Below are 14606 nucleotides of genomic sequence, written 5' to 3'. Positions count from 1 at the left end.
ACCCTATCTCAAATCACACTCCTTAGCAAAATCCTATTCAAATTATAAATATTTGAAAAAAAAAAGGAAAAGAAGAAGATATTAGAATTCATGTGGGCGAGTCTTACGTATTATAATTGCTGGAAGTCTTGCAACATGTGAATCTGGTATCTTTCTCCTTTTTCTTTTTTTTTTCTAGTTTTTACACTACGAGGTATTTACGACGATTTCGTCCTACGTGGTGTTTACGACGATTCCTCCTACGTGGTGTTTACGACGATTTCGCATACGTGGTGTTTACGACGATTTCATCCTACGTGGTGTTTACGACGATTTGCGCTTACGTGGAATTAACGAGCCCCGCGTTCTTTATTTTTATATTTCGTCGTTATTTCCTCGTTGGCTTACGAGTCCTTTACGACGATTTTTTCTTACGTGAAATTAACGAGTGTTATGTTTAAATCCCTAAAATCCGAAACCCCAAACCCCATATTCCTTATTTTCTACTTCATATATTCCAAACCCCATCTTTATTTCCATTCCAAACCACAATTCTCACATTTGCTTATTCATAAAACAAACTCCCACATTACCTTATTCATAAAACAAACCCCACATTACCTTATTCATAAACAAACTTCCACATCTTATTCATAAAACACACTACACAAAATCAAATACATCAATCGGATACATCGACATTCTCTTCATCACTAGAAACATCATCATTTTCATTAAACTCGTCTTCAACAGCTTCGTCTGTGGCATCATCGGTAAGATCTTCGTATTCGTGATTATGCGGATCAATGAGAAGGATGTCATCAATTTCTTGTTCAGGTTCCTCGACTTCATTTATCTGTTCTTCTTGCAATTGTGGTTCTTCTCCACTGATGATTCGTCCTCGAGGTGTAACTTTGATCACTGCTAACCAATTTATACCTGAATCTCTCATCCGAGGGTATGGAAGGAAGCTAACTTGGTCTGCTTGTGAAGCTAAGATGAAAGGCTCGAATTTATTGTACCTTTGTCCACCGTTGACATCAACTACATCGAATTTGTTAGACCGAACACCTCTGTTGATGATGGGGTCGAACCATTCACATTTGAAGAGGACGCATTTCAGCTTCAGTATCCCTGGAAATTCGACATCAATAATCTCCGTCAAGATCTCATAGAAATATGTTTCCCCTTTCACACATATTCCATAGTTACTGGTCGCCCGCTGTCTACCATACTCATATGTGTGAAAAGTATAGTTTCGTGTGAAATACATCTGTGATGTGGTGACCTTTACAAGTGGAGATTGAATTACTTCGTGTAACCACTTCGTGAAAGACACGTCAAATTACATCGACTTTACGACGAAACGCTTTTGTCGTTACTTTACGAGGAAATAACGATGACATTATTTTTCCACGTAAGTTTCTCGTAAAATCGACGTAAATTTACGAATATTGTTTTTCCTCGTTAACTTTTCTCGTTAAACATGTGTTTTCTTGTAGTGCTATGTCGTTTCATAAAATATATATAGTTCGGTTATATAGTTATTTTTTTATTTATTTACAGAACAACCAAAGTTTATTCATTTATACACTTCCTAACACCAAACGGGATGTTTGGTGAGAAATGGTTTGTTCACACAGTAACTTGATCTGATCCAACGATCCTATTTCTTTATTTTCTTCGCCATTAATATTTCTTTTGACAAAAAGAAAAACAATTTCGTGTGCATATAGTAGTTACTCGATTTCAACCATCCTGCTGGAAGACCACCCACCAGATTTCTTACCGAAAATAAACTGAATTCATCGACGTTGTTGAATGTTAGCAACGTAATACACATAAGTTGATAAACACATGCATGCGTGAATAGTATAGCTGCCATATTGGTGGTGACGTGGTGTATGTTGATTATGAAAGAGTGTATAAATTCATTTGATCTAATTTATTTTAACCGGAAGAAAACTTGATTTAACTTGAAACCAATTTTCTGTTCCTAATCCAAATTAAGTCATATTAATTTGGTCGTATATGTGTTGTAAAGTGAACCTAACACCAAGTTCAAAACCAAAATATTCAAAATTTAAACTTTTGAAATTATACGTTATTTCTAAATTATTAAACCAACTCAAAACATAAACCATACAGCTGGCTTATGTATGATTAAGGGAAAATTTTCTACATCACTTCATTTCAATTTTCCATCTCTAAACAGCTCCTGAATGTCAAAGTGACCAAATTAGACTTCATAAATGAGTAAATGACAATTTTATCATCATTTATAATTTCATAATTATTTATTAAATATATAAAATAAATAAATATTTAGAAAAATAAAATAAAAATTGATTTTCAAAATTTTTTTTGGACATTTACACCCCCTAAAGTGCATTGTTTCCCCCTATTCAAATTAGTTTTGATTAAGCTAAAATTTTATGTGATTATGTATGATTTATTATAAATATCTTTAAAGATATAATCATATATTGGAATAAAAATATACTAAAAATGAAACCGTTACATACAAAATATTTTGTATTCAATACGTTGTACTTTGTATTTTTTTAACCTCAAACAAAATGTGAAAGCAGTATAGAAGAAATATACAGTCTGGAAAAAAAAAACAAAAATTGTAAAATTCTTCGGATATCCAAATCAAATTTTGTTTTGTCCAATTAATTCCATTTTGGAAAATAGAGATTATGTAGAAAAGCAGAACTTTTTCTGCAAACCAGTCTTTTTGTAACACTTTCTGCAAATAAAGTCTTTTTTGTAACATTTTCTGCAAATCAATCTATTAAGAAATAATTACTTAAGAGCCAAAAAAAAAAAAGAGAGAAAAGAAAGAAACTTAATTAGTAGTAGTATGAATCTGTGAACAGTGTGCGTAGTGGCACGTGCCAGCTTTGCAACAGTAAAGCTAAAAAACCGTTCATGTCTGGATCCGTCGACCAATATATTCCCGTCATGACAGGGGAGCCTCTCTTCCTCTCATCCAACGGCTGTCTTTAACCTTAAGGTAAATCAACCGTCGGATGTTCATCGAACGGCTCACAATAAATCTAATCTCATATCTCTCTCCTTTAAAATAAGACCAAACCTCTTCTCTTCCACTCTCCTCTCCTCTCTCTCTTTAAAAACACAGTGAGCTTCGCCGTTAAATTTCTCCGGCACCGGAAAATTGATAAACGAGGATAACATAAAAATCACTGCATACTGCTCTTCTCTCTCTGTGTTCGTGATGCTTGTTACGGCGGCGACGCGACGGTTAGTGTATTGCCGGAGATATCAAGAACCGCGGTTGTGACCGGACGATTAATTTTTTTTTTTAATTGTGTTTCGAATTTTGGAAGAGATGGAAGGACAGGCGAAGCTGACGAGGACGCAGTCATCGCTGCTCCGGTCATCGTCGACGGTGCGATCGTCTTTTCTTAGCTTAAACGGAGATTTCAGCGAAGTCACTCACCAGAAACAGGATCTAGAAGCCGGAGAGAAAGAAGAGAAACAGAGGAGAAAACCGCCTAAACCATTCGGGTCAAGTCCTCGAACCGGGCTAAACCGGATCAATACGGGTCTAGCCTTCACTATGGTGTCTCTCTCGTTCCTCAGCCTCTCGTCTTTCTTCTTCTTCGTCGTGTTCTCCCAAACCGAGGAGCTTCTTACCTCCGAGAACCTCCTCCTAGCTCTGATATTTGTCGCCGTCGCTCTGTTCTTCGCGTCCAAGAACATCGCGCGTCTCAACCGAACCGTACTCGCAGTCAAACAAATCTGCGACGAAACCACCAGAAGCTTAGGCTTTCAGAGCAAGAACCGGTCTAAACCGGTACAGTGGTACATCGGCGATTCCGATACCAAACCGGAGAAGAAAACCAAACGGCTAGTTAAAGAAGGCGTGCAATTCTACAGCAATGGAGATTTCTACGAAGGAGAGTTTCACAAAGGGAAGTGTAATGGCAGTGGTGTGTACTACTACTTCGCTAGAGGACGGTACGAAGGTGCTTGGGTCGATGGGAGATACGATGGTCATGGGATCGAGAGCTGGGCTAGAGGGAGTAGATACAAAGGTCAGTATAGGCAAGGTCTTAGACATGGTTATGGAGTTTATAGATTCTACACTGGTGATTGTTATGCTGGTGAGTGGCTAAATGGTCAAAGCCATGGGTTTGGTGTTCAGTCTTGTGCTGATGGTAGCTCTTATGTTGGTGAATCAAGATTTGGTGTCAAGCATGGGCTTGGATCTTACCATTTCAGGTAAATAGTTTTTTTTTGTGATTTTTGAAAATTTAATTATTAAAAATATTAATTTTGTTTTGCTTTATATTTTGTAGAAATGGAGATTGTTATGCAGGAGAGTACTTTGGAGACAAGATTCATGGGTTTGGTGTGTATCGTTTTGCTAATGGTCATTGTTACGAAGGGGCGTGGCATGAAGGTCGTAAGCAAGGGTATGGTGCTTACTCGTTTAGATCCGGTGATGCTAAATCTGGTGAGTGGGATTCAGGGAGTCTTGTAACTTCTCTACACCCTACGAGCGAGCCGGTTCGCAGAGCGGTTCAGGCTGCTAGAGAAACGGCTAAGAAGGCAGTGAACCGGAGACGAGTAGATGAACAAGTGAGTCGAGCCGTGGCTGCAGCTAATAAAGCTGCAACGGCTGCAAGAGTGGCTGCTGTTAAAGCCGTTCAGAATCAGATGGATGGTAAATTTTGTCAAAGTTGAAACATTTGGGTGAAAGAAAGAAAAATTGTAAATCTTTTTTTTTGGTTTGATGTTGATTTCGGTTTTGTTACCGGTTTTCTTTGTAACCCTGATTGAGCTAAAAGAAATGGAAAAGCTTGTTTCAGAGGTTTTTAACATAGTAATTTTCGATATTAATTACTTCTTTGACAACAATCTGTACATAGAAGTAGTATAAGAAGATGAAGATGAAGATGGTTGTTGTCTTTTGTGTTGTAAATGAACGGCTTTATGATGGAATCTTTGGGAAGAAGTGATGTTGATTGATATTATGATCTTGATCTGGATCACTGACATGTCTTTCTTTTAGATATTACACAATAATGGTAATAGTTTATTGCTACTTGGTTGCCCAAGAAAAACTAAAAATTTAGGAGAAGGAGGAAGAAGATTCTTGTTCGGCGCTAAGCTTGCGATTCCCCAAAACCTATCGGTTAAACTAATCACCCCGTGTCGTGATCCAAAAAAATACTACACCTCTTCTCAAAAATAAAAATAAGATTTTCTAGAGATTTTATGATTATTAAAAATATAATAAATGTTTACAATTTAATTTATTATTTATTTTTTTACACACTATCCAATTACTCTTCACCAATTAAATCTAATCAATTCAAATATTTTTAATTAATATTTATCAAAAGTATACAAAAATATCTTAAAAATATATAAAATCTATTTTTATGAAACAAGAAAAAAATCTAAAAAATCTTACTTTCACAAACAGAGAGAGTATTAATAATTGCATTTGCAATTTTGCATTGATACTACGACATGTTTATGGTCTATGCTCGTAATGTCAAAATACAATGCAATAATTCTATTTTTCTGTATGTTTAGCTATTATGTTAGCTAGCCAAACAATGGTGGTTTGTGAAAGAGGTTGCTTTGGGAAAAGATGTAAATTTGTTGGTTTTGAGACTGGTTTCTGCGGATATTATTTGGCTAAAGCTAGTTAAAGTAAGCTTCAGCCGAACACTTCTAGTTATAAAAAGTTGTGTTAGGTGTTAGCTGAAGTTTTGTTATCTTCAAAAATTTCAGTTTTATTTTCTTTTGCAATATCATAGTTAACACTTAGCAGTCAATATTTTTTTTTCCAAATACTAGGTTAGATTGAATCACTCTGCAAATACACATCATTGTATCTGACTTTTGTAAAATGCGGCTGCCAATATGATTTTTGAAAATGTTTAATAACTTTTTTTTGTCAACTTCTTTTTATTAAAGTCCAACAGACTAAGATTACAAGCATACAAACCTAAGATTAATACATTCGGCCCATTACGAAGCCCAAACACATAAGATTAGGATTCCCGCATGTTCGACACGTTGTGCTTGCGTGGCCTCGCCTCTGCAGAAACGAAGAAAGAGATTGCGCCGCCGGAGCTCATCACCGGACGAGGAACCATCAAACTCACTTCTCGCCTCGTTTGTAGTGCTTGCACGCCGCTCCTTCTTCTAATCGCCATTGATTCACCAAGGATTCTTCATCACTTGCTAGAGATTTATCCAGGAAAAGCTTCAGAGAGAATCAAACACTGCACCTTGCCGGAACACTTTCCTAAACGGGAAGCTCCGCCTCATCTGGAACTGCTTCAAAACGTCCGAGCTTATACACATCTTTGGTCTTGATTTTTTGGGAAACTCCGCTTGAGCTAAGGCGAAGATTGATTCCTATCCAGAATCACGAACAAAGCTTTCTAACAAAGTGAGATAAAATCCTCAGAGATCTTACGAGATACAGATGAAATCAAAGAAGGAGAAGCTTTAGAACACATCAAAAGTCGCCTAACGACCCAAACTGATCGCCAAACGAAAAACTAATCCGTTAACCGGAAGTAAAATCGCCTAAGCGAAACAAGGAAATCGATCTATAGATCGAATAAAATATTTTACAACAAAAAACATAAGGCAAGTCTCTCTTTCTCTCTGTGAAAAGTAGAAATCTGAGAACAGAGACAGAAAGAGAGATAATCCTATCGTAAAAAATGTTTAATAACTTTATGTATCAACACAGTGAGTTTGCGAATCGGCGTCAATTTCTAGGTTTCATTTGTATGCTTTTACTGCAAAAGGCAAATTTGAAATCGGTTTCTTTTGTTACTTTGAAATTTGAATTCTTGGTGACAGAAATTGTACTTAGTTACATTATGGATATGGATAAGGATTTAAAACTACTTAATCAATCATAGACTACAAAAACAAAACTATATTGGTTACGGCATGTCGACAATAACACATCCGATGCATACATATTTCGTCGCATAAAAGAAATGTCGAAGAAGCCATGTGTCCTTATCGATCATGATATAATGAGGATATCATTTGGGACTTATATATGATCTTAGATCCTTATCCTTTTCCAGTCTTATGTTTTATATACGCCACTGAACACATGGTTTCTTGCTGGATTGGCCTCCCTTGGCATAAGAATACTCCAAGCATAGTTTTTAAAAATAACAACATATTAATATCAGATTTATTTCGGTCAGAAGAATTGCGTATTTTATACATTGTAAACTAAAATAATAATACTTATTTTTCTCAAAGTTTGATACAAGTACTTCCCTATAATGCTATTGTGACAACTCGTCCCGCGGCTCTGCAGAATACCGATCCTAACATTTTATCTGTGAATTCTCATTGACTCCTCAGATAGGTTATTAGTGCAGTTGGCGATTTTCGAACTCAAGACTTCGCCTTTTAACAATTTTTTCACAAGACAAGTTGTTACCAATATACTGCAGCTCAATTGCTAATAACTTGTTCGTGGAAATGTTCTTAGAAGATGAGGTTTTGGGTTCGTTCATGGGACGGGTTGTTACAGCTATTTTAACCTTTTCCAAAACAATTACAACATTGATCTAAACTGTTTTAGTGTCTTAAATTATCAAGCTATTATGTGATGAATAGACCACTCGACACACAAAGCGATCAAATATTACATGATGAAGTATTCACGTTCTCTGATAAAGGGAAAATGATTTTTCAAGTTCATAAATATGTAAATACATGTTACAATATTTGATATATTCCTAATTGTTGGGGAAAAAGCATCCCAAGTAATATGATACTTTTATCTGAAAAAAGAGAGAGAAGTTAGACTATGATAATCTCTCTCTAAGAATTATTTTCTATACATTTCACACAACGTTTGGTTATACTATATATTACTTTCTCACATTAGACATTTTCAAACAACTACTAAACTAATTAGGAACAGTTTTGTGAAAAGGACACTACCAGAGAGTTTTCTCTCTCTTCTCCGTTCTCTATCAAAAATCCTTCACTGAGGAGATGATGATAAAACTCAATCTCTCTTTTGATTTTCTGATCAACATGATCAGTTTCTTTCAGAGAGAGAGCAAGAGAGTTTCATCCCTTTATCTCACCGGTTTCTAATTCCGGTGAAGGTTTCCCGAGGTTCGGGCTTTGGTTCCAGCATATAGTGGTTCCCACAACACGATATGGCTGGCTTGTTGATTCCGGCGACTCACTTTCACTCTGGTGATGTCGGCTGGTACCGGGGTTGTGGTTTTGAATGGTTTACGGTTCAGATCCGAAGGGGTAGAAGTGTCGGTCTTGTGCTCGGTAGTTCGGCTCCTAGATGAGATCTCGATTTAGATCGATTGAAGCTCTATGAAAAACGAGCACATGGATTTGTGTTGGAGACGATGGATTTCCCGTACCTTCCAACATAGTCGTTGGAGGTTTCTTTCGTCGTGGTGGTCCCAGGTGATTCTGGTGGTTTCAAGGAGAAAGTTAGTTTGGTCGATGAAGACGATGGGAAGCTACATGTGTTTTCCGGTGAGATTCTGGCGAAATGATTCGTGTTTCTCCGGTGGGGGAGAAGACGATGGGAGATGACGACACGTGTTGGCCTCGTTGTTGAGGTTCTAACACGTGTTTTTCGACGTGTTTGGGTGAATCGGTGGTGGGCTTTCGGTTTTTGGGCTTTGCCCTTTATGTTTTTCCTTGGTGTGTTAGTTTTTTTTCGGTTGGGCTTTGAACTTATTTTGTCGGCTTTTGTATGGGCTTTGCTTTATGGGCTTTGTCCATTAAATAATAATATACAGATGGAAAAAAAAAAGGAACAGTTTTGTGAAACAAGAAAAAACCAAAAAAAAACATTCTTTCGAAGAGGGAGTATGAGTTTTCATCTCTATTTTGTAGCAATAAATTACTAATATGTATTTAAAAGAAACACATCTATTCGTGTAGCTCTGTTTATTTCTTACATCCCGCAACACATATATTCATCTGATTATATTAATTTCTTACATCCCGCATGTAATTTTGCTGACCGAATTTTGACTCAATTATTGAATTTCAGACTTGGAAGTCGCTAATTAATTATCCTGCAGAGAAAAATTTACTGGTCTTCATATTTCCCAAAACCAAAAACCACTGCGCCATCCAATATTATAAATGCATCATATTAGTATGAATCTTAAGCTACGAGTACGCTTTTACAATATAGATAGAAAAAATGATAACACTTCTAATTTCTAAATTATATGCATGCATGGAATATATTTTAGGTTTCTCAATGGTCGACAATATAGGAAGGTTACATAACGTACCAAATAAAGACATATACATACCACCAATAATTGATCTATAAGATCTACACTTTTTTTCTAAAAACATCGACATATACTTTACATTATTTGCTCTTAACTATGATAAAATAAATTATCACCTTAGAATTCAAAAAGCTAAAAGATTGTGGATGAGAAAAGTCAGAAGAGGAATGCTTGTTTCGGCATGCATGTCTCCGCCTCTTTGATTGCAGAATTTATTAAAATGTAAATGGCAGGTACTCGAATAATAATCATTGTTATGACTTGTCCGTTTTTAAAAAGTAAGCAAAAAAAAAAAAAAAGATAAGATCTGACATTTTCGGTTGCAGTCTCTCTCTCATCTATCCAAACTCTCTCAAGACCAACAAAGCTCAGACGCGTCACTGCTCTCTCTCCGGTGTCCGGAGGTGCGTCCGCGCGCGTGCCGGCGCTGGAGGAGCCTCTCTCCCTTCCCTCGTTTTCTCCTTTGCTGCTCCTCTGTCTGTCTCTTCCCTCTGATATGCTCGCTGTCCTGGGTTTGGTACGTGGCTCCGGAGAGTGCTCCGTGCGCAAGGAGCGTCTCTCTCTGGCTCCACATACTTTTTCTGGTGCTGTGGTGAGGAGGACTCAAGGTTCAGTGGAGGTGTGGTCGGCTTTTAGGGTTTATGGCGGGATCGATTTTCCAGATCTGTTTTTAGATCCCGTCGGATTCCTTCGTCGTTAAGGGGATTTGAAGGTCTGCTCCTACTATTCGACTTCGGCGGTGTCGACCGTTGAATGGTGGAGTCTTTCGGTAGTGGTGGTGGGTTCCTTGGTCTTCTCCGGCGTCGGCGAGGTCCATTCCTCCTGCTTGTTACCAAGTGAGTTTCGGTGGTTTACTTCACATGAAGCGCGCCAGGGGCTGTGATACGCAGAAGTAGATGGTATCATGGCTTCGTATCCGGCGTGAGTGGTTGTTGTTAGTGACTGTGAAAGGCAGTCGTCTATGGCTCCTGGATGGTTTCTCGCGGCTCCGCCTCGCTTCCGATATCTCCCTCACGGCGTCCTGCCCGGTTCTCTGGTTTGGAAGTGGCCTTTTCCTTTCCGGAGCAGCCTCTTGGTGTTTCATTGTCAAATCTCTTCGTTTGACTCCGAAGTTCAGTTTTCACAGTCAAGTAAACGCTCTCGGTTCTCGATAACCGGATTTGTTGAGGCGATTCTCGGGAGTCATTGGTCATCTCGGGTCAACAGATTGTTATAGCTCACGTCCGAGTGTCGCTTTGTTCCTTTCGTTCTTTGCGGCAGTGGGCTTGACTTTACTTGCAGGTGATGGAGGCTTTTTGACAGGATGTGGCGATGGCATCAACCCGATTTCTTGCACGGTTCGTGGCGGCAATGGAGGTGGTGTCTCTTGGTAAGAGTTATTTCATCTTTGTGCTCGTCTAGCACTTCATCGATCGGTGACGGTTATAAGCTCGAGGAGTTCATTGGGAGCCAGCTACTCCGGAGACGACACGGGAGTTCCCGGCATCCGAGGCAACGAGGAGAACCTCACAGTCCTGTGGTCATCGTCGATGGTAGAGAACGGTAACTGATTCCTTAGGATTTTAAAAATGGCTTAGCGGAATGTGCCGGGTCTAGTGGGTGGGCGAAGCTAGGTTGTAATACTTTGACTCGAGAGATTTTGTTCAAATCGATCTTGTAACCGGATCTGAACCCCCTTTATTGGGATGAATAAAATTTGTTTCTTAAAAAAAAAAATAATAATAAAAAAAAAAAAAAAAGTAAGCAAAAAAAGTAGATTTGTAAAGTATATCAGTTGCAGTAGAGACGCCAATAAGTGAACATGAAAACAGTCAGAGAATGACCCCGATAATAAAACGACACGTAAACAATTTTCCTATAGTTTGACCATATTTAGCTGTAATGTCGCTGTTACCAAAAAAGACTGGTCGTTTTTATCATGTGACCGTTAGAATTTACGTGAAAGCCATCTTTTTCTGCCTTCATTTGCATGCTTAATGCCTAAAGCTGGTCATATCCTATCCTAGAGCTGTCAGATGGACGAGCCCATGTCCATTAGCCCATATCCGTTTACCAATTTATAGTTTGTGAACAGAAAGTGGCCATGTCCATTAAGGACCGGACCCACAAAAACTCATATTTACATGGGCTGCCATGAGTCCAATAAGAACCATTTAAGAAAATTTTGAATTTCAATCTATAAACCTATAAATACAAGTACAACTTCATAAGATTAAAATAGTCTACTCCATAAGTTCATAAGTGCATACAAACCATAACTCCATAAGTTCATACATAGCATAACTCCATAAGTGCAATTATACAAACCATAACTCCATAAGTTCATACATAATATAACTCCATACGTGCATACAAATTACAAACTATAACTCCATAAGTTCATAACTCTAAGCTCCATAAGTTCATCTTCCTCCAAGTCCATAACCCCTACAAAGGTCCATCAGTTAACATCAAAATGCAAAAGCAAATATGAACCAAAAACAAACACATTCAAGATGCTATCGGAATCGAACCAAATTGAGTATAGAAATCATATGCATCTTAACATCGTCAGCTAGCTAGTTCACTGAAATGATCCATCAGCTATCCATCACATTCACATGATACAATACATCTTACAAGCTCAATTCCAGAATCAAGAATCTCTACAACAACAAGATTAATGCGAGTTATAATTGATTAAAAAAATCAGGAAGTTCAAGATGCATACTAGTCAAAGATAATCTCCACAACTGCCTAACCGGAAATCAAATATGCACAAAGCAAGTAGATCAATGAGAACTTACACATAAATTCAGACTTGACCTATTTCATTAACTGCTTCTCCAACTTCCTCCAAGGGCTTAAAATCCACTTCATCACCTAAGCAAATTCGATTATCAGTATATAACATTGTATATTGCTATCGAACACATTATGAACATTCTAATGATCAAGGAACTTACTGTCTAAAGACTCAAATCCTCTTAGCCAGTTCCTTGCACAAATCAGTGCTCTAACGTTGGAAGGGAGAAGAGAGCTTCTATACTTGTTCAGAACTCGACTTCCAATGCTGAATGAAGATTCTGAAGCCACTGTGGTTATAGGAATGCTCAGAACATCACACGCCATTGCTGAGAGCTCCTTAAACCTGTTGGCATTCTCTTTCCAATAGGAGAGAACATCCATCTTCTCGAAGGAAGCCATGTCGAGAATCGGTTCCTCTAGATACTTATCCAAAGCTAATTTTCCACTGCTACCAACGTTCTGCGAAATGAAAGCATAAAACCCCTGCAACATTCAGACTTTAACGATCAGACCTTAATGAATACAACAACATTCAGACTTAATGAAACAAGCAAAGTTAGTAAAGAGCTTACATCATATCCAGGTAAAGTGGTCTGTGCAGCGTTTGATCTTGAATCTCCAGCCATGTTTTTCCTTGTGTTCTTCTTGTAAACATCAAACAACTTCTTTCTAATATGATCCACTTTCGTCTTGCTTGTCGATGCATCTAAAGTTGTGAAGCAATACTCCAGACATGCAAATTTCAGTCTTGGATCAAGCACAACAGCAATGGCTAAGATGTCAGAATACTCCTCCCAATACTTATCAAATTTGGGCTTTATTGAAGCCACCATTTCACAAATTACTTCATCCCCACTGAACTCATTTCCTCTCAGCCAGTTCTCGATCATCCACACTTGCATAAAATATAGATTAGCTGTCGGATAAGAAGATCCAAAAATCAGATTGGTCATCTCAGCGAAAGGAGCCAAGAAATCGCGAATCAACTCTGCCCTCTCCCACTCCAATTCATTTGGACAGAACTGATAACATGCCTCAACTTCAGCAAGTTGGCGGAAGGCTTCTCTATAGATGATGGCTCTGTCTAGCATAAGATGGGTGGAATTCCATCTTGTTGCAACATCCATGACTAACCCTGGCAACACACCACCATTTCTAGGTTTAATAGCCACTGCTTCCACACAACTCTGAAACAGCCTCTCTCTAGATTCAGTCACATTGACAAACTTGACACTCTCCCTTATTTTCTCCAAAGCGCCACTAATAACACTCAATCCATCTTGTACTATCAAGTTCAGAATGTGAGCGACACACCTAACGTGGAAGAACTCTCCATTGCACACCAAATCTTTTCGAAGCTGCCTCTTGAGAATGGACTGCATGTTATCATTTGATGAAGCATTGTCCACGGTGACACTGAAGACTCTCTTCTCTAGCCCCCAATCTTTCAACAACTCCACTATCTTCATGGCTATGGCACCACCAGTATGAGGAGGAGGAAACGCACAGAAGTCGATGATCCTTGACTTCAGATCCCAATTTCCATCTATGTAGTGAGCTGTGAGACACATGTGCCCTTCAACTTTAAGAGCTCTCCACAGGTCAGTAGTCAAGCAAAACCTTCCAGGAATGTCTTTCAACTGCTGTCTCAGTTTCAGCTTCTCCTTCTCATATATCTTCAGACAGTCGCTAGCAGCTGTATTCCTACACCAGAACTCTATTCTAGGATTCGCATAATAGAGTGCTTCCCTGACTCTTCTGTACTCAACGAAGGATAACGGCAGGTTATGCTCAATCAACGCCACCGCAATCAACTCACGAAACACAATCTGATCTATCTTCCTACCAGTTCCAGGTGTACTAGGGACAGGATTCAAACTACAGACCTTCATATGCCGCAGAAGACTAGAAGCTCCACTCCTACGCAGGTTTAAACAGTAGCTGAGTTTGCAGAATTTGCACTCGACGTCATTTGTACCATCTGGATATTTCTCTCCTATTATAGCAAAGTGCTTCCAGCATCTGGAGTGTCTGCGTTTGCCTCCTCTTTTTCTGCGGGTTTCAGCTGTGCTCATGAGAGTATCCACCACTGCTACTGCTTCATCATCATCTTCATTTTCATCCATTAGCTCATCTCCACTCTTGTAGTCTGCATCTTCATTTAAGTTCAAAACATCCTCTTCATTTTCCATCCTGAAACAAGTAAAGAACAACAAGTTAAACAAGTAAAATGAATCAAGAGACTAACAGTACACACAAAATTAATATTTTTACAAACTCAGACAGTAGTCACAGAGATTCACATATTAATATTTTTACAAACTCAGACAGTAGTCACAGAGATTCACATATTAATATTTTTACAAACTCAGACAGTAATCACAACAGACCATCAAGAGAACCAAAGGGTAACAAAGTTTAATGTCAAATGGGAATCTAAAGTTTTAGGAAGATACCTGAAGTCAATGAGGCAGTCGAAGAAGATGGAATGTTTATCAAAGAAACTGTGTCTGTCTTGGG

General features: G+C 38.3%; 1 protein-coding gene across 1 annotated transcript; it reads left to right on the top strand.

Annotated features, from left to right (window-relative positions):
- Positions 1-2977: 2977 nt before the first annotated feature.
- Positions 2978-6449, top strand: LOC106451225 (radial spoke head 10 homolog B-like). Its single transcript, XM_048756816.1, has 2 exons — positions 2978-4230; positions 4308-6449. The coding sequence occupies exons 1-2, from the start codon at positions 3335-3337 to the stop codon at positions 4693-4695; spliced, it is 1284 nt and encodes a 427-aa protein (XP_048612773.1). The 5' UTR covers positions 2978-3334; the 3' UTR covers positions 4696-6449.
- The last annotated feature ends 8157 nt before the right edge of the window (positions 6450-14606 follow it).

Source organism: Brassica napus, chromosome C5 (assembly GCF_020379485.1).
Source record: "Brassica napus cultivar Da-Ae chromosome C5, Da-Ae, whole genome shotgun sequence".
NCBI classification, from domain to species: Eukaryota; Viridiplantae; Streptophyta; class Magnoliopsida; order Brassicales; family Brassicaceae; genus Brassica; species Brassica napus.
This window is presented reverse-complemented; position numbering and strand designations above follow the sequence as displayed.

Excerpts from the sequence above, each read along its gene's own strand:
- LOC106451225 (XM_048756816.1), top strand. The coding sequence starts at position 3,335 with ATGGAAGGACAGGCGAAGCTGACGAGGACGCAGTCATCGCTGCTCCGG. Across the intron at positions 4,231-4,307 it reads CTTGGATCTTACCATTTCAG|AAATGGAGATTGTTATGCAG; the intron begins GTAAATAGTTTT and ends TATATTTTGTAG.